The 19,677-nt window shown below is 56.8% G+C and overlaps 1 protein-coding gene and 1 long non-coding RNA gene across 12 annotated transcripts in view; one reads left to right on the top strand and one right to left on the bottom strand.

Annotated features, from left to right (window-relative positions):
* NCOR2 (nuclear receptor corepressor 2) overlaps positions 1–19,677 on the top strand; it is a 226,578-nt gene that overhangs the window by 161,018 nt on the left and 45,883 nt on the right. For 7 of the 11 annotated variants that reach the window (XM_064392857.1, XM_064392860.1, XM_064392859.1 and 4 more), the window contains 3 exons: positions 9,441–9,562; positions 10,418–10,590; positions 13,310–13,372. In XM_064392857.1, the coding sequence (XP_064248927.1) occupies positions 9,441–9,562; positions 10,418–10,590; positions 13,310–13,372 (358 nt within the window). Of the gene's footprint in view, positions 1–5,065; positions 5,244–9,440; positions 9,563–10,417; positions 10,591–13,309; positions 13,373–19,677 lie in introns of those variants that run through there. The other 4 variants (XM_064392861.1, XM_064392858.1, XM_064392864.1 and 1 more) reach the window with 3 other exon arrangements.
* Positions 1,602–18,865, bottom strand: LOC135282782 (uncharacterized). The gene is made up of 3 exons (XR_010348829.1): positions 17,963–18,865; positions 6,125–6,277; positions 1,602–5,030 (listed from the first exon to the last, which is right to left on the bottom strand). It is a non-coding gene; the product is annotated as an uncharacterized LOC135282782 (long non-coding RNA).

The raw sequence follows: 19,677 nt of genomic DNA, 5'->3' as shown, positions 1-19,677 counted from the left end.
CGAGAGCGGTGCCAGAGCCGTGCCGGCAGGGCGGGGACCACGGTGTGACCTGGCCAGTGCCCCGCAGCCTTTCCCAGGCCCACCCTCTTCCCTGTCCCCTGCCAAAACCCAAATCGAATTATCCGTCCCGCCGTCTGTCCCGCCCTCCCCAAACACAAACCATTCCCCTCACCAACGAGGATAAACAGCCCCAACCCAGATTTTTATAAACAGCCCGCTTACTTTTTTGGCAGAAGCAGCGTCCCAGCAGGATCTGGCCAGGTTTGATATCACATGGCTCCTGGAGCATTAGGAAAAACCTGGCCAAGCAGGTTTCCCTGGCCACCAGCAGCCCTGTCACACTAGCAGGGGCTGGCAGGGTTTGGGATCCCAGACAGTGCCTGCCCACGACTCCAGGGCTCCCTGCACCCTGTCCCCAGTGCAGGAGCAGATCTCCTGCCATGCTCCAGCCCTGCCATGCCAGTGCCTCTCCTCCCTCCCCAGGGATCAGATCCAGAGCTCAGCAAACTGTTCTCACTCTGTAAATTGTGCAAGTGCTCCCACTCCGGTAACCACAGCAGCTAATGAGGGGAATGATACTTGTTTCTGGGAACCATTTGATCTTCATCAGTCCAGGGAGCAGCTCCTCATTAGTGATAAAGGGTTTGACAACTTCTCTTCCAGACGTGGGGATATACTTGTCACAAAATCCTGGTTTAATCATGCAGCACATACAGCCCTGGATGTGGCCAGTAAACTTTATGCCACAAATACCAAGAAATTATTCTGCAGACACTTAAAGCAGTGCTGACTGGAGCTTTGTATCTAAAACAGCACTGAAATTATCTGTGGATGAGCAGGGGCGGTCTGTGAGGGAGGTTGCCTGGTTGGGAGTGATGCCAGGGATGTCAGTATTGGGGCATGGGTTCATCTTCTGCCAGTGGAATGTCACTGCTGGGATGTAAAAGGGCTTGAATTTGGCTCATTTTCTGGACAAATCTGCAGTGTGACAGGGCTGCTGATGGCCCAGGAAATCAGGGTGAGGCCGCAGGACCGATGAGAAGTTGAGCTTGGTCAGACCCTGTGGTCCTGGTCCTGCTCAAGTGTGGCCTCACAGGAAGAAACATGTCACAGAGTGTTTGTCCCCTGGGTGCTCAGTGCAGGCTGTCCTCTAAACCTGTGGTCACCAGGGAGGTTTATGTTGGGATGCCTGCCCAGCAGGTGGATGAGGTGTGACACACAGTGATGCTCGAGTTCAGATTGATTCTGTAACCCCCCTTGGCACCTGCTCTTTCAGTCTGGACTCCTGTTGCTCCCCCAGGTGTGCCCTGTAAGGTCCATGGTGCCTGTTCCCCCATCACAAGGGTGCAGCAGCCTTCCTGCAGCCCTGCCACCCCTCCAGGCAGCACAATTGGGCAAACACAATGGAAACTTGCATTCCTGAAATCCCAGCTGCAGTTTTGGGGGTGATTTAATGAGAATGACACGGCCATATTTGGGAAAAGAATCAGAGGATGCGTTGCCACAGGAGGGTGGCTGCTTGGTCCCCAGGTCCCCATGTGGGCTGGTGACAGTGCAGGGACAGCAGGGAGGGTTGTGGGCTCAGAGCAGGGACAGGCAGACACACACACAGCCACAAGCACAGGCTGCTGATGAACCCTTTGGCCCTCACAGCTGGGCTCTTCTGTGCTGCTTGAGCACATCTGCAGGTAGCAATAACAAAAGAGTCACTTGGGTGAGGTGAGCCCCCCATTCCAGCTGACCCCAGGTTCGGGCTGGTGTTTCTCCAGCAGCAGGTGGATGTGTCCTCGCAAGGAGAGCTCCACCACAGCCCTGCCCACGTGAGTACTTCTCGGGGCAGGGGCTGGGATCCAGCCTGGGCTTTGCTGGTCCCAGCGAGGGACCTGCAGCATCTTTACTGCAGGACACAGAAGCGGTTGGGTTTGGGGATGAGTTGTTTTATCTGTTGTTGTGATCCAGGTTTGACTAGGAATGGATGGGAAATAGGTCACGTCATTGCTAAATTGCTTCCTAAAGCAGGCACAGCTGAAAATCCCAGAAATCTGCTTCTACAAGGATACAGGGCTTCCTTTGCCCCTGGTTGTTTGTGGTGTGTGTGGATGCTGCTCTGCATCCCACAAACTGCTGACCTGGCACCTTCCTCTGTTGGCAGGGCTTGCAGAGGGGTTGGCGTGTGGCCAGGGGGCTGCGAGCAGGGGGGAGCAGGGCAAAGCAAACCACAGGGAAGAGAAAACACGTGTTCCCTGCCTGGGACAGAGCTGGGGCTCATCTCCACTGTGCTCTCTTCCCTTCGGGTCATTTTTCCCTTCGCAAGCAATCAAATCACTTTTTAAAAAACTCAGCAGCGACCCAGAAAAGAAACATTTCCTCTTATGGAAAAGCCCTCAGTGGTGCAAGGAAGGATCTGGTGAGCAGGGTCCTGTAAAAATCACTTCAGTGCTTCTGTGGTATCACAGAGCGAGCGGTGGGAAGGCAGCAGTGCCAGCTGTGCTGGGCTGAGCACACAGGGCCCTGCCTGGACAGATCCTGTGTCCAGCAGACTCCCAGTGCTGCCCAAGATGAGCCCACACTCTGGTGAGTGCACCTGGGCATGCTTGTCCTGTGGTCTGGCAAGTGATGCAGGGACCAGCATGACTCCAGTCCCACTGCCAGCCCCTCTCCTTGCCCCTGACGTGCTGCATGCCCCCAGGACCAGCAGCCTGGGGGTTGGCACAGGGCTTTCCATGGCATGGCAGGGCAGCCTGGCTGCAGCTGCCAGCGCTTTGCTGCTGGCACTGGCCGTGTTTTGTGGCCTGAGGTGCCCAGAGCTGTGCTGGTGAGTGTGCACAGAGCCTGTCCAGGTTTCCTGGGACCCTGGGCACAGCCTTGGTGTTCTCCATCCCTGCCATGTGCTGTGTGTTGCAGAGTTGGCTGTTTGCTGGTGGAGGAGCAGCCCAGCTCAGAGCTGTCACAGTTTGAGCTGCACCGAGTGATCCCCATGCTCTCTATCATCCTTATGAAATCTGAGCCTGGCCCTTTGATTTTGTTTTTTTTTTTTACTTGCTTCCACAGCCAAGAGCATCAAACCCAGCCCTGGGACACAGGCAATCAAAGCCGTGTTGCCGGCAGACATTCCTCTTGCATCTCTTGTTGTTTTGGCAGCAGCTTGTTTTGCTCTGTGGTTTCTCCCAGGAGCGGAGGGTGCCGCGCGCGGTCGTGAGAAGCCAGGCTGCCTGGCGGTGGGTGGCAGCCAGGCCTGAGGCGTTCCAGACCACTGGAGCAGGGGCTCCAGGCCCTGCCAGTCGGTTACATGACACACAAATGTATTTCTGAGCCATCCTCCCCGTGCTGTGTATGCAGCCTGCCTCGGGACATGTGGGGAGCAGGGTTTGCAGTGGCTGTATCAGAGGCGGGTGCTTCTGCCTCTGCTGTGGCATTGGCAAGGCTTGAAATTCCATGGGCATTTTGGGGGCAATGTGGTGGCTAACAGGGAGGCTGGTGCTGAGGGAGCTCTGTGGCCAAGTCCCTGCCCTGGCTCTCACTGATGTGATCTGCCAGAGGCAGAGTTTGAAAGCAGGTAGAAAGACAGATGTAGGTGGCAGAGAGAGGATGCTCCCGAGCTACAGCTGCATGGTGCCAGCCCTGTTCCTGGCAAAAATGCCCTGCAGAGAATCTGTGGGGCTGGGGGTAAGAGCCGAGTGCCAAGTCCTGCTGGCTGTGCTGCATGGAGCATCCTGCCCCGTGGTGCCAGTTCCGGACCCTGTGGGATGTTCAGGGCGATGCCAGCAGGACCCCGTGCGTGCCCACGGCCATGGCAGCTGTGCTGGGGCTCCTGGAGAGGCAGCAAAGCAAACCCCAGGCGTTCCTGGCCAGCGCAGCGTTGGCCTTTTGTCTTCAGCTTATCTCGAGCTGGTTTTAATTTGCAACTCCCTGATTGCATGCAGTGACCTTGGCCTGAGCCTGCTCTGCAGCTGAGTGCCCCAGAGAACATCATAAATGCCATTGATCTGAAGTCACACGCTGGAGGAGTGAAGAGCTGGTGCCCTGCACGTGGGAGAGGCGGCACAGCCGAGTGGGTGCTCCCAGCTGCCAGGGGGTATGGGGCTCGCACTGGTGGGATGCAGCTCCCTCCAAAGTCCCTGTCAAGACAGACTCTGGTGTGACATGCCGGGGAGAGGGTTGGCACAAGTCCCTGCGCTGCCGCAGTGAGACTGTGGCAAGGGTGCAGAGCCGCCTTTAAACAAAAACCCGGAGCTCGCTGCCTGCAGTAGCTGGGAATGAGCTTGAGTGGCACCAAAAGCGTGTGCCTTGCAGCTCAGCCTGGCATGCACGGCTCCCTCTGCGCCAGGGCGCACAGGCTGGCTCCCTCCTGATTTATGGAGCAAACAGAAGCTGGTGGTTCCATCTCCTGTAAGAGCCCAGGGCACCGTAATGATGGCAGGGGACGTGATGGCATCTGCTGGCAACCAAATGGCATCCCCTGTGCAGCCAGTCTGGCCTTGAAAGCTGCTGTGGGACAGAGGAGATGCCAGCCCCAGGGGCACTTGGGCTCGGGGACAGCTCCCTCTCGGTGCCACCACCACAACTGGGTTCCCCACTAGCATATCCAGCAGCAAGTGGTGTCGTTGGGGTGGCAGGAGCTGGTAGTTCTGATTCAGGAGCTGGACTGCCAGGGATGAGCTCATCCCTGCTGGCAAAAGTGATGTTTTGGTGCATGTTTTGAGGGTACAAGTAGTGAGGGGGGCCGGGGGAGGGTGTGGGTGCCTCAGTTGCAAGGTGCACGGTCCAGTGGTTAACGCTGGGATGTCCTGTGGGCAATGAGGGAGGTCCCCTGTTCCTGGTCCCCTGCCACAGCCTGGGGCATCTGGCCACAAAGGGGATGGGGAAGGCAGCGGCGGTCGTTTTCCGGAGGCTTGCAAGTTTGGAAAATAAATAGCCCCGCACTGTAGGTTAAGCTTGGCATCCTGGCGGATTAATCACGCAGGCTGCAGCCAGCACTGAGAGCCCCGGTGACGAGAGCTGTGGTTTATAGATGATGATTCATCGCTCGACTTAGAGCGACCACGTTATTCCAGCAGATTGCAAAATCATAAGAGGAATGTTGTGGTTAGTTTACGGCTTAACTATGCAAATCGTCAGGAAGCCTTCAGAGCCGGAGAACGTAAGGCACAGCGCGCCCGGATGGCTGGGCGGTGAGCAGGGGCCGGGAGCTGGCCATGGGGCTGTCGGGGACCGGCCGCTCGCGGGAGCCGGGGAGCGGGGAGGTGAGTGCTTCGGGGGGCGCGGGGGGCCGCAGCTCCGGGCAGCGAGCGAGCGGCGCTGCGGAGGCGAGGGACGCGCTGCCGGGGGTTTCTGGCCGCTTTCAGCCTCGCTGTGCCACAGGCTCCGGCGGGGCTGGGGAGGGCAGAGGTGGGGGAGCTGCTTCCCCCACGTCCTGCTGCCCTCCGTGCCGCTTGCAGGAGCAGGCAGCGCCTCGGCGGAGGAAGTAAACAGAGTGGGAGGAGCTGCACCTCTTCCTCGCCGGGTCCCGCTGTCAGGAGCGCAGCTCCGTTCTCAGCAGGGTCAGCCTGCCCGTGTGCGGCTCCTACCTGGGAGCCGCTGTGCCCCGAAAGTGCGCTTGGAGGCGAAGCTTTATGGGAGCGGAGCTGGCCGGGCCGGGCGAGCCGTGCCAGCCTCGGGGAGCCGGGCGCTGAGGGAGCGCCATGTGTGCCTGCGGCGGGCCCCGGCCCCGGAACGCGCTGTTCCCGGGAGAGCTGGCAGCGCTCTGCCGCTCCAGCTGCTCCGGGGCCGCCGGGACTTTGGGGCAGAGGTGAGCAGGTGTTTGTAATTACCGAGCTGCTCGGGCCGGAGCGCGGGGAGCGGGGGAGGCCGCCCGTCCTGTCCCCCTGGACTCGGAGCACGGTCAGCCTCTCGCTCACGCGTCCCGCGTCCGATTTTGTCCTGGGGCCTTTTTAAAATAAACAGGATGCGTCGGCAGCAAAAACAAGCAGCAGCGATGCTGAGGCAGGAGGAAGGGCGGTGCGGGGTTAGAGCGTCTGACCTGGGAGGGAGGGACAGCCCTGCCCTCCGCCAGAGGCATCTCCCCTGGCCTCGGGCACATCCCTTCGCGCTCTTGTGCAAGGTGGGGAGCACGTACCTGGCTTACCTCTGGGAAGCGGAGTGCCTCATCCCCAGGATGGCAGAGATGTAGGTGGAGGGAGGTTTAAGTTGAAGCTAGCCGGAGCTGAGCAGTTTCGGTGCCGGCCTTTGGGGGTTCCGCTAAGGCTGACCCACCTGCCAGTCCACCTCTAGCCGGGCGCTGTGAATCAGAGGGAAACATCAGCTGGTAATTGGGGAAGCATTTCCTGGCCCGTCACGCTTTGGGATGGCGTCCCGTCCCTTGAATCATCCAGAGCTGGTCCGTGTCCAGCACTAAGAATAGCCTCCCCACACACGGCGGGGGCAGCGCCGCGAGGGGGGACCGGCCGGCCCAGGGGCTCCTGGCAGAGCCTTCCCACCTCTGTGCCATGGCATGGCTCTGATGCCAGTCTGAGTTTGGGGCAGAGCACACGGCGAGGATGGGCTGGGGCAGCTCATGGTCCATCACTGGGGGTGGTCCCATCTGTGTGTGCCATTCGTAGCTGAGCTCTGAAATGGCTTCGTTCAGCACCCTGGGGTGCCCGCTCCTCACCCAGGCTGGGTGCTTGGTGCCAGCCCCACAGCTTCCAGCCCAGCATGTACCCCTGGGTGTGATGTAAGGGGCACATCCATGAGCAGAAGCGTTTTCTGGGTGTTTGGCAGGTGCCCTGCTCTGCAGCCAAGCTCTAGTATAGGAGATAAGCCATCACTGTGGGCTTGCCAGGGTTCACATCAGCATTTGGCTGGGAGCCTTTCCTCAGATGAGGACATGAGCACAGCCTTGGGTGGAGCTGGGTCAGTTTTCCCACCGTGGCCTGATGGTGATGATGCTGCCCATTTGATGTATTTCACCTGGCTGACAGGTGAGACCTGTCCTGTCTGTCCTGCTGGGTGCAGGGTGCTTTTCCCACCTGCTCTCGCTCCTGGCATTGGGCACCCAGCCGTGGCCAGAGCAGGGCAATCACTAGAGGGCAACCTTGGATTGAGATGTGCCTCTGCACTGGGAGAAACCTTGGTTTGATGTCCTACCGGGCTGGGCTTGAAACATTCGGGAGGAGAGGGATGTGCAGTGGCCCACTGAAGCCAGCCCAGTGGGGTCTGCCCATCCTGATCGTGCCAAAGCTTGGCAGATGCCTCTGCAGGGGAGCACCTGTGTTGCTGCATGAGCCACCAAGGCCACTCTCATCTCTCCCTGCCTTCCTGCTCCTGTGTTTGCAGGCTGGTACAAGGAGCTCCTTGGCATCACTGCCATTCCATGCGGAAAAGCTGTCATGGCTGCCTAGGCTGGCAGCCCCCTAGTTCAGACAGGTATAGAGACAGGATAAGATGATGTTGAACCTTTCTTTGATGTTCACTCCACACTGAAGCTGGGGCAGGTACTTGTGTGGTCATAGCTGGTTTAAATCTGAAGGAGAGCTGAATTTCTGGGATGCAGGATTTCCCCATCCCTCAAAAGAAAAGACTTGCATTTGGGTGGTAGAAATACTGTGAAACTCATGTGGGCTTCCCTCTGGTGAGGGGAATGCAGATGGGTGGTGATGGCAGGGCTGGGGCAGAGCCTGTCCTGCTGCCTGCCCAGCCCTTGGAGGTCACAGCCCTCACCTCGGGTGTCAGTCAGGCTGAACCCGCGCTCGGGGTTCATCATGGAGTGACTCAGAGTCAGAGAGTTCAGGGCAGTGCTGGGGAAATGCACTTGATGGATGCCCTTTGCTCCTCTGCAGCCAGTGCAGACTTCCCCACCTTCTGCTCCAGCCTGTCCTCTGCCCTCCTCCAGTTTGGGGGCTGACAAGGGCACTGCCCAGTAATGGGGATGACACTTCCCTTGGTCACTTGCTGCATGAGACAGCCTGTTCCCCAAGCCTTAGTGATCTGTGGACTTTGGAAAATCATAAGCAACCGAGTGCTCATCCCAACTGTTCCCTGACTCCCTCTCCCCTGGGACCTGCCAGCCTTGCATCCCACGGAGCAATTCCCAGAGCAGCAGGAGTGTGAGCTGTGCATTACAGTTGTGTTCTGCACGTGTGCAGAGGTGCTCAGGGGCTGGCCAAGCGTGCCAAGATCCCGATGGCACAGCTGCCTCCCCCTGTACAGGGAGGAACTGAAAGTCAGTGGGGTTTCAGTGATGGCTGTTCATGGGTTTTAAGGACTTCTGTTCAACCTGAAGGAATCAGCAGTTTTCTTGTTAAACTGCTCCATTTGACAGCTCCAAGCTTCTGATTTTAGCACCAGCCCATGGGGTCAAAGAGCTGTGCTTGCACCCAGTGCTGCTGCTGCAGGATGCCCATGTTTGAAGCAGCCTCCCAGTCCTGCTGGCTCAAGGGATGTGAGGACACCTCATCCCTCCTTGCTGTATGGCTGCGTGCCAGCCAGACCAGCCACCTTCTGCTGATAAATCCATTTTAAGGCAATTTTACTCCCCATTACATCACCAAACCCTTTCCCAAGGGGGTGGTGGAAGCCCTGCAGGCTGGGCAGGGGCCGAGTGAGCCCGGGTGGGTTTCCTGGAGCAAGCAGCCTTGCATTAGCCAGGAGCAGGATGGTTTAATAAATCATTTCCGTCTCTAATTTCTACTTCTCCGTTCAACGCCTCTCGTTTGCTGGTCACCAGAGGGAAGGGAGGTCAGGGGAACCAGGCCTCCCCAGCAACCTCCTTCCTGCAGCTGTTGAAACAAAATCCAGAACTATAATAGTCACTGTGTCTCTCCCTGGGGTACCACAGTGCCTTTGGTCTCAGCAGCAGCAGCAGCGTTGGCGTGGTTGGGCTCACGGCCTCTGCTGAAGGTGCCAGGTGGTAAAGAGAGGGCAGAGAGGACACCTTCCCTGCTTGGTGCAGAGCAGCACCAAGCAGGGAAGAGCCACAAACCTTCCCCATGGGCTGTGTCAGATGCTTCGGAAAAAGATCAGAAGTGTTGATATTGCTGAGCCTCGGGGTGTCACTGGTGCCCTGTCTCCTTCATGCTCCAGCAAAATGCATCCACTGGCTGCAAATCACCAAGGCAGAACAGGAAGGTGGTTCTCACCTCCCTGCCTTACCCCCACATCAGATCCTTGCTTGTTGCCTGACCCCAGGGGAGCAGCTGGGGCTGTCCCACTGCCTAGAATAGGAGCCAGAGTGCAGCTGCCATGCCTGATCCTGAGCTACCTCTGATCTGCCTGGAAAGGAGATCTCTCGGCCCCTGTGGCCTCCAGCAGTGCCCTGCCTGCACCCTCTGCCTGCAGCTCTTTCCTCTTGGCCACTCGCCCCCAGCATTGTTTCACAGCAGTTGTTTGGGTTGGCCCAGGTGCTGCCCTGTGTCCGCCTCAGCGCTGAGGGCTTGGTTTATTTTATGTCCTTTGTTTTGCAGCAGCAGCAAATGCCCCGGAACAGCCAAGAAGAGAAAGATGAAAAAGAGAAAGAAAAAGAGAAGGAGGGAGAGAAGGAGGAAGACAAGCAGGAAACAGAAAATGACAAAGAAGAACTGACAAAGTAAGAACAACCCTCCCTGCCTGGCTCCAGTGGGCTGGGGCTGCAGGGTGGAATGTGGTGATGGGGTGCAGCATAGTCCAGGGCTGCCTGACCCCGTGCAGGACTGTGTGTGCCCACCTCACCTCCTCTGCAGGGAAGGAAAGGCAGATCCTCCTCCTCATTCTTCCCTGCTGCTCCCAAACTGGGAAAGCAACACGATATGGGGTTTTTTTTATATCAGCCCAATCAATCTGCAAAGCTCCTGTGATCCTCCAGCTTGTTCTGTTGTTACGAGAGCCTCTGGGAGCCGGAGGAGCAATCCGGGGGCAGCGGAGCGTGGCACTTCACCTTTAGTGTTATTGATGTCAACGTGAGCACTCCCAGATGAGGAGCTGCAGCCAGCCCTGCCTCCCTCACACCGAGCATCAGCGCCGTGGCAGGGGAAGGTTGGCACGCAGACCGCTCGCTATCTGTAATGGGCTTAATACTTGGTTTAAAAGAACATCTGGCTTCATTATATCTAGGCTGCAAAGACATTTACCAGCAGGTCCCTTTCAGGAAGATAAATGAGGAGGAGGCAGGGATGAATTTGAATGGTCTGGTATTAAACCTGTCTCCGTCAGGTCTCTGCGTGCACTTGGTGGTGGAGCTGCAGCCAGCTGCAGAAAGAAAACCCCACCACAAATCACCCCACTGCCAATCCCAGCCAGGAAAAGAGCCTGCGTCTGCAAAAAAACTGCAGACCTGCCCCCCTAAAAAACCAACAACAAAAAAGAAAAAATCTCCAGACACGTGCAGAGAAATAATTGCTTGACCTAAAAATCAGACCGACCAAACAACTTTTTTTTTTTTTTCCTTCTCTCCCTGTTTTTGCAGGGACAAGAACGACGACACGTCCGGAGAAGACAACGATGAGAAGGAAACTGTCACCTCCAAAGGTCGCAAAACCGCCAACAGCCAGGGCCGGCGCAAGGGCCGCATCACCCGCTCCATGGCCAACGAGGCCAACAACGAGGAGGCAGCCACGCCACAGCAGAGCGCCGAGCTGGGTAGGTGCCAGGGGCACGGGGACCCTGCCCTGGGCTGGGATTTTGGGGTATCCATTGTGCTGGGAGGGGACGTCACCCTGCTCTGCTCCCCGCTCCCAGAGGGGTTTCCTTTGTGAGATCCTTTCTGGGGAGTGGCAGTGTTTGTCTCTATCACGTGAATTACTCGGTGTGGTCGCCAGGATAAGTGGGGGCATTTGCAAGCCTGGGCTTTCCTGGCTGAGTGTTCATGTGTTTTATGACCTCAGAGGGAAAGTGTTGCAAAAGACAAAAAGGGAAGCCTTCAGTTTTAGCAGTGCTTTGGCAAGGCTTGTGTCCCTCCTGCACTTGGAGCTGATTCCCTTTGCAGCTACTTCGGCTTCCCAGTCCCCTCAACCTCTTCATGGGACCCTGCTCTGCCCTCTCAGGCTTGCCTGGGTCTCTGCCACTTCTCCTACCTGCTCTGTTTTCAAATCTGTCTGGAGCCTGAGCAGCTGCAGCCTGTGGGACCTACTCCTCTTTGGCCTTGGGCATTGGGCTGGTCTCTTTCCATCCATGCCTGATACAACAAAGAGTGCTGCCTGTACCATGGCATCCAGGGACTGCACCAGCCCACAGCATGGCCATAGCCATGCCACATTGCCATGCTGGCCTTGGGCTAGATGGGAATTCATGGCAGCATCCACAGCCCCACACTGGGCACATCTGCCCCTGGCACCTGCAGCATCACTAGTTGCCACCCCAGGGAGAGGGCTGATATATTGACTTACAGAAGCCAGTGCATCGAGGAATTTGGCTGATATTCCTATATTTTCTACTCTGTCAAAGTACAGAATTATTGCTGTGCTACCTAAGGCAGGTAAAAATAAAAGCAGGGTGACTCCTCTCGGATTCCTTGCTCTGCAGTTTCTTGCTTGTGCTGTTCCATGTGCCATAAATCACGCGGAGGTGTTTCGCCTCCCTGTTCTCTGCTGACAACTGGCTGAAGCCTTGATTGCGAGCGCTCTGTTTTCATACAGGCGATATAAATAGTCCCCAGCACAACAGAGCCCTGCTCTCTCCCTCCAACTTGTTCAGCAGTGCTGCAGAGAAGCAGCAGATAATGCCAGTAACTTAGATGGGATTTTTTTATCCTAGTATCTCAGAGTCCTTGATAAACTTCACTGCGAACACAGAGGAAAGCCTTTAGACCATGTTAAATTGGGAAAAAGGAATGGATCAATTCCAGTGACATATCTGAGCAATTGATTTCACTTTATGTCTCTCCAATAGCGCTTTAATTTAGGTTGGCTAAGAAAGTTATTGCATTTTAAATACCAATTGAACATTAAAAACCAGCACAAAACCGTATTGTGGTTTAACTGCAGCGTGCCGGAGCTCCCCGTAGGCATCTGTTTCATAACTGCACAACCTCAGGCGATGCCATTAATCAAACCAAACGGGCCATTGCTGTGACATTTCTGTACCATGCAATAACAGGCATCACCAGCTGAGCCAAGGGCCTGCACGGCGTTGGGGACGCTCGCTTTTACGTAAACGAGCGCTGTGGCCCTGGCCGTGCCTGCTGCTGGGGGAAGCAGTGAGGTATCAATTTCCCTCCCTCTTGGCTGGTGTCCCAGGGGCGACACGGTTCTGGGGGAGGCAGTGACCTGTGCTGTCTTCCGGGAGGTGACACCTGCAGTCGTGCTCAGCCGGCTCTGAAGGAGATTCTTCTGCCCACTGCTGTGGGCATTGGAACTCACGCTGTCCTCCCACAGGGTCTCAGCTTCTTGTAGAGCTTCTTCGAAGAGCCTTCCTTCTCTCCTTGCCTGTATTCTTTATCCTGAACCTATCAGCCTGTTTTCCATTTTGAAAGGACACTGTCAAAACATCTCTCATCACTGTTGAAATAATGCTTTGCCTGTTGTTTAGAGTAATAACCCCTTGGCAGCCTGAGCCGGAAATCTGTTTCCTTACCGAGTTGTTTTTTGTCTCTGACTCACACCCCAGTTTGTTATTGTAGGGTTTGCTCTGTGCCAGGCTGCCAGCAGGACTGGTGCATAGTGAAGGCTTTATGCAGGACCTTGGTGTCCCCAGCACCTGCTTGGAGCTGAGGAGAGAGGCAGCATCAGCTGCTGACACCCCTGTCAGCCTCCTGGATGGAGCAGCATGTCCCCTTCAATGGGCTCTGCTCCAGATAGGCCCCTGCTGTTGCTGGAAGTGGCTCGGAGGTGCTGTCCAAGAGCCCAGTGGTGGCACAGAGGGAGCCCGCGGTCACACCCTTGTGTTGTCAGTGGCCAGCACTGACAGATGCAGTCGGCCAAAGTCACCACTGAGGTGACGCTGTTTCTCCGTCTCTGGCGGTCCCACCCTGCGTCTGCCTCCTCCAAAGCACACAGCCCCAGCCTGCTCCATCTTAGCTACCTGTTGTTGGGCCAGGGCACGTGGCACCATCAGCAGGAAATCTGCTGCCACTCTCAAGCCATCTGGCTTTGCTTCCAGGCCCAAAGTGGAGGTTTTGCATCACTGAGGTGCATCCCGAGGGGATGTTGTGTGTGGGGTACTGTGGCGTGGAAAAGCCTCACGAGCCCGCACCACGACAGCCTTTCCTGTGGGAGCACTTCTGCAGTGCATGGGGTTTTGTCATGCCTCCAGGGAACAGGGCATGGGACAGGGTTTGGGTGTTGGGACACCTCCTCTGAGCTCGCTGGGCTTGCTGGCTCCTGCTCACAGCTAACTGCTCTCTTTCCTTCTTCCTTCCCAGCTTCCCTGGAAATGAATGAAAGCTCTCGCTGGACTGAAGAGGAGATGGAGACAGCTAAAAAAGGTGAGACACTCATTTTCTTTCTTTTATCGGCTGTGCTGGCACTAATCCAGCAACTGGGGATGGAAAGAATCTGACTGCTGGCTTTGGTGCAGTGTGGTGGATCCTGAGCTGTGGGGCTGGATCCTGCCTGTCCTGCTGTTGGTTTGTTCCCAGCGCGCCTCAGGGAGGGTGTGGGGAAGGCAGGGAATGGTGCAGGGAGTGTGCTCAGCTTCTCCATCCCAGGAGCTGTGCCAGCACCAGGGATGCCTGGGCTGTGGCTGGAGCCATCGTGTCCCCCGAGGCAGGAGTTGGCTGTAGGAAATGGGGAAGGCGCATTGTCCTTTTCAGTGTTGGAGCTGCTGGTGCCTGTAGCATGGGGTGTAGTTTCACCCCACTCTTCAGAGCTTTATGGCCTCGGTGTGATCTGTTCAAGGAACACAGAAAGTGTCTGCCTGTGTTCCCAGCTCTGGGATTCAGGGGGAGGACAGTGAACCCCAGCACTCTGCAGGCACATGCTGGGGAGCTCTCGAGAGCCAGGGCAGCGTGCGGTGACTTTACATCCTGGAGCTGATTCAGAGCCTTTGCTGAGACCGTTTTTAAAAAGTGCTGAGTGTAGCACAGCCCTTCTTGCCACTTCCCCTCCTCGTGCCGTTCTGTGCCAGCCCTTTCACTGCTTCAGTTTTTTGCCAAAGTCACGTCCTGTTGATGGGCTGTCGAGCTCACGTCCCCAGCCCGTGCATCTCGCTTGCGTTGCTGCCGACTCTCCTGGCCCGGAGAGGATTGTAAATGGGAAATTAAAATGGAAATGAGTGCCGTTTGGGATGGCAAAGGCAAATAGGCGTGTTAGCAGGTTCGGCTCAGCTTGGAAAATGCACCTGCTGCTGGGATGGTGATTACACGTTCTGGAGCGCCGGCTGCCCAGGTGCCGGTGGGAGCTGTGGACTTGGATTACTTTGCCTGTGAATATCCCAAAGTGTTTGGCTCGCTCGCCTTTAAGCTGTTCCAACCCTCTTTTACAACCCAGTGCCAATCCTGTGCATTGCTGAACGGGGCTCTCTATAGTCACAAAACTTAATAGATAGACTTTAATCAAGCAAACTGGCCTGGGGCCAGGTAATGGGGTGAGCAGATGCTGGCAGGGGAGGGTCATTGGAGGGATATTTTCCGAGCACTGCTTTATTTTGGAGATCAGCATCTGGTTGTTAAAAAGTGCCTCTTGTTGTTTTATGCTGGATGCTGGAGGTGCACTTAAGGAGTAAGCACCAGCTGCCAAAGCCTGTGTGAAGGAAGGATGAAGCGTGGGAGCATGTAGCACTATTCCAGCCCAGGGGCCAGGAGGAGGCAGGGAGATTTGCTGGTGTAAAGCCCAATGGCTGATTGTTTCTCCCTTCGTTACAACCTGGGAAACTGAGATTGCAACACCAGACTTCTACAGAAAAGCCAAATTCCCCTCTGCCAGGAAGCAGCCGCTTTAATGCTTCGAAGTGGCTGCGTCTGGCATTTCCAGGGACCTGCGTGGTGGGGGTTTCCGACTCACAGCAACTGTGAAACTCCGGAGGTAACCTCAGAGGCTGGAGGAGGCGGTGGCAGAGCTGCTGCCAGCACGGCTGGGCAGGGGCAGAGGGGGTGGTGGCCTGCTCAGGCTGGGCTCAGAGGCACAGGCACAGTCCTCCTCGGCATAAGGACTCGGCCACCCAAGGCACCCTCCTCCATACTGGTACCAGTAAGAGCCCGTAGCTGGCTGGTTTAGGGAGTTCAGCAAGATGTGAGTCCCAGGGAAAGTCAGCCCTACCACCCTGGGGTATTTTGGCAGATGGGATCAGTCGGTGACCTCTGCTCCTAGCACTTGCTAACCAGGAGATCAGCCCAGCCCTGCTGTCCATGCCTGGGTTTCGTGTGTGGGGCGTGAAACTCCGTGCCATTTGAGGTGAGAGAAAACAGCCCTGGGACAGAGAGAGATAGCAAAGCTGCCTGCTCTCCTCCACAGTCACAGAGCTGCACAGGGAGTTTCCACTCAGGAGAAGGCAGGATTGTGTCTGCCAGGGGAGACAATGAAGGGGAGTACCATGTTACTAAACTTAAAAAGGGGAACAAAAACCCAGCAAGAGGAAAGTTCTTGCTTAATGACACTTTCATTATGCAATAAACTTCGATTCAGTAGTCTGTCAAAATGTGCAGAGATTGGGATAACGATGGGGGAATGCTTTTTTCTGGTATTATCTCCTTGCGCCACGGCTGTGATCCTTAAAGCAGGAGGTTTTGATTTACCCGGAGCTGCTCAAGGATTTCCCCCTTCCCTTCCCAAGCCGGGCAGCAGGCAGCACCCACGGCTTTGCTGCTGGGCAGGGTGCAGAGGCATTCAGCAGCAGGATGGTGCTGCTCCTTAAAAGGCAATGTTGAGGCAGTTCCTGCCTTTGGGGACCTGCTGGATGAGCCCACGCAGGCAGGAGTTCAAGGTAGGCTGGAATGGGCTCTGAGCAGTGGCTGAGCACCAGCCTCACCAGTGGGTGGGTTTATTGTCCCCCCAGCCCCTCCACCAAGTGTCACCACTAGTGCCAGAGTGCTTCAGGGCAGCCTCAGCCGCCCTGGAGCTGAACTCGATGAACCGGGAGGTTTCCACATGACCTCTGTTACTCTTTAAAGTCTGGTACCTGTTCTCGCCCGGCTCGGGGTTTTCCCGTGCCGTCTAACAAGTGGTTTTGTTCTTTGAAAAGAGGCGGGTGCGATGGCAGGTTCTTGCTGAGGTCCTCCCATGCCTTGCCCAGGCTCTGTGCTCCTTGTCCTCAGGGCACAGCCAGCCTGGGGCTCTTCATGCCTTTTCCCACACTGAGGACACGGGATGGAATCAGCATGATGAGGCAGAGGAGGGTTGGGCACGATTGTAAAATACTGATGACAGAGAGTTAAATAACCCATGAAAACTCCTGTATAGTTCCTTTTGGGTAGATATAAAATATTCCCTTGGATACCAAAGGCACTCTTTTGAACGCTCGTTTTCAGTGCTGCCAACAATTCATCTGAGTTTTGGACTGACCTGAACCATTTTTTCCTCAGTCCTGTTCTGTTTACAAAACTAAAATTAAGTCAGCCACCTTGCATCACCTTTGAAATGCAGGAGCTGTCTGGGTGATGCTGGTGAGCTGGCAGCTCCACACCTTCCTCCATTTGTCTCCCCTGTGCTCATTTTGAAGCCTTCCCTTCTCCCACCAGAGGTATTTACAACTGTGAAAACCTGCTGATAGTAAAAGTGGGCTGGAGAAACTGGTTTGCAGCCCATGCCCATCACTGCACGTTGCCTTTCTGGTGGCCTTGGGGTGGGATGTGCCTCGGGGTCTCCCACTCAGGTGTCCTCAGTCCAGGCAGGGTGCAAGGGCAGCCCAGAGTGAGGAGAGCCCAGTCTGGCCATCCCAGTGTCCACAGCCACAGTGCCCTGGGTGCCTGGTGTTTGTCATGAACTCTGTACAAAGCAACGTGGTAAACATTATTTGGATGGGGCAGATGGGGTGCCAGGAGGGCATAACTGTGTCCAAGGCTTGCCCTGAGTGAGGCTGTGGTTGACTGCAGTCCCATCCCTGCCATCCCAGGCTGGTGCTTGGCTGCCTTTCAGGCAAGGTGTCACCCCCAGGACCGTGCCTGTGGTGCCAGTGCCACCGTGCCCCCAGAGCTGCACTTTCTGCCCCCATTGGCTGAATGTTTCTCGAGTGTGTAGGAGCAAACTGCGAGGATTTGCTTAGTGAGTGTCAGTGAATGGAATACAAAAGGCCTGTCAGGAGGAACTGCTGGGTAATTACTATAATTTGCTGCCTACATTTTAATTTTGAGTATTATTTTTTCAACAATAAGGGAGCGGGAATAGTATCTGAACCAGGTGAAAGAAGAGAGCTGGGCCTGCCAGCAGTGGCTGCTCCACGTGTACTCACTGCCATGCTGGACCAGAGGGGATGGCACATCTCCAGGAGCAGGCATCCTGATGGGCTCTTCCTGTCCCCTCGTGTCAAGGGATAGGACACAGTAAAAAAGAAAGGCTGTGGCAGGAGTGGTACAACCAGGGCACAGGGCTCAAGGTTTTGAGCAGGTGCATGCAGTGGTATAGGAATTATCAGTTTCAAAGGGGAGACCTGGGAGCTGAGGGTCCCCAGCCAGGGCCAGCAGAGAGGGGACGTTGCACTAGAGCTGAGCTGGTCCAGGATCCCAGCTCCTTGCTGGTCAGGTACCCACACCTTGCTAGGTGACACTGCCTCCCTGCAGAGAAGTGGTATGATGGGTGTGAGAGGTGCTGGGAAGTTGAGCTGCAAGCTCCCTTGTAGGACACACCAGAGCCATGCTTGTGTCCAGTCCCCTGGGAGCACGGCAGGCTGGTGCCAGCATCACCTGAAGGAAGGAAGGGCATCACTCACCAAGGAGGGAGGGAAGGGCATCACCCACCATGGTGGCAAGAGCACACCGAGCCGGCTGCCTGTGCCACGGTCCCTCCGGCAGCACCCCAGCACCTGCAGGGATGTGGGCTCACCCCACACACCATCCCCACTGCTTCCCTTGGCACAGCATCAGCAGCCTGGCGTGCACTGGCTCTGCCACCCACTGGTCCATGGCCCAGGAGAAGTTACTCACCTTCTCTGAGCCTCTGCAAACCAGCCCGGGGAAGCACTGCAGACCACGCTTTCGGGATGCCTTGGGTGGTGTCGCTGACTCCGTAGGGCTGGTCTTTCTCCAGAACAGGATTGCGGCACATTTTGGCGGTGCCGTAGCCAGAATTGCCTCCATGCTCGCTCCCGAGAGGGTGTGTGGGTGCAGGAGGTACTGAAGGATCATAGCAGGTACCGTCAGGCGTCGGGAATGATATCACTTCATTTTTCCCCTATAACCTTGGTCTGTTAATCCATGCGAGCTCCCATTAAGGGACCCTTTTACGGGCTCTCTCCGCCCTCACCAAGCCCAGGGTGGAGCTGGGCAGCCGTGCCAGAGCGCCTTGGAATGTCTCTAGTAAAAACCCCCAGCTGCAGAGCCGAGGGGGTGCGAGCCGACAGCCCCGCCTGCCGCGCTGCCCCTCCGGCTTCCTTCTGTGTCCCCCGAGATGCTGAGCACGGTACCCCGCTCTCCGAGCTCCTCTTCCTCCAGCCTCCACTTGCTGTCCGGGAGCAGAGGCCCCGCTCTGCCCGTGGCGACACCGGTGCCAAAGCTGTCCCCGTCCCTCGGTGCCAGGGCAGCAGCGGCGGGGCCGGGGTGTCCCCAGGCGCCAGGGCACCCCGTCGGTGCGGCACTGGGCTCGCCGGCGCGCACGTCCCCAAAGAAAAGCGCCTTTGATTCACTTGAGAGCGGAGAAAACTATTAGCCAAGCTTTGTTTTCCTGGATCCCTCCCCCTGCCGCTGACATTCAGCCGAGAGCGAGGGAGACAGAAAGTGAGCGAGGGAGGGCGGGAGCGGGTGCCAAGCGCCGCACCCCTTGTCAGCTTGGGTCAGCGCCACGTTCGTTATTAATGCTCTGTCTAGAGGTCACATTCAGATGCAACGAGCCCCGGGTCAGCCAGAGGAACAGATTAGAGCTTGCTCGCTGCTCCGCCACATACCGACGGCACCGGCTCCCCGTCCCCGGGCTGGCAGGAGCGGAGCTGCCGCGCTCCCGCCCCTTCGCTTTTCTCCTGCCTTTTTTTTTTTTTTTTTTTTTTTTAATTATTATTATTTCTTGGCAACGTCGGGCATCTCCTGAAACTGCACAGTCTCCCTATAGCCCCGAGCTGCTGAGCAAGGAGATGAGGTAGGGGAGAAAATACTGGCGGCGCTTCCATCCACCTTAACAAGCGCGGCTGCAGCCGGCTGGAACGCTCGGGCGAGCGAGCGGAGCAGAGCGCGGAACGCCGAACGCTGTTCGCTCCGGAGGGAAGAGCGCTGGGGCCGGAGCATGTGTTCCCACCAACTTCTGCCATTGGGGTCAGGAGTCTGCCGCCTGTGACCTGGTTTCCAGCCTCGGTGCCCGTTTGCTCGCCGCTGCCGGCCGCCCATGGCTCTGAAATCCTCTCGCCCCCAGGATTTAAGGAACCGGCTTTGCTTTCTTCTCTGTCTCCGGCTGCTGCGAGGGAGCGAAAGCGAAATGCGTGGGGAGGGTGTGAGCGGAGCACTCGCAGCGCTGTGCCGCGGGCTGCCGTGCCCGGGGGGGCTTTGAAGAAGTGCCCTGACAGCCGTGTCCTTCCCAGCCCACCCGCTGCACACTCCGGGTGTGCTCCCTGCCCGCCGGAGCACGTAAGTCGGGTGTTGGGGTGTCCGAAGGATGGGGTTAACCTCGAGCTTGTGTGTGCCTGCGGCAGAGCCTGCGTCCGGAGCCCCCGCCC

The sequence above is a fragment of the Passer domesticus genome, chromosome 17 (genome assembly GCF_036417665.1).
Source record: "Passer domesticus isolate bPasDom1 chromosome 17, bPasDom1.hap1, whole genome shotgun sequence".
Taxonomy (NCBI): domain Eukaryota; kingdom Metazoa; phylum Chordata; class Aves; order Passeriformes; family Passeridae; genus Passer; species Passer domesticus.
Note: the sequence above shows the minus strand (reverse complement) of the source record. Positions and strands in the feature narration are given on the sequence as shown.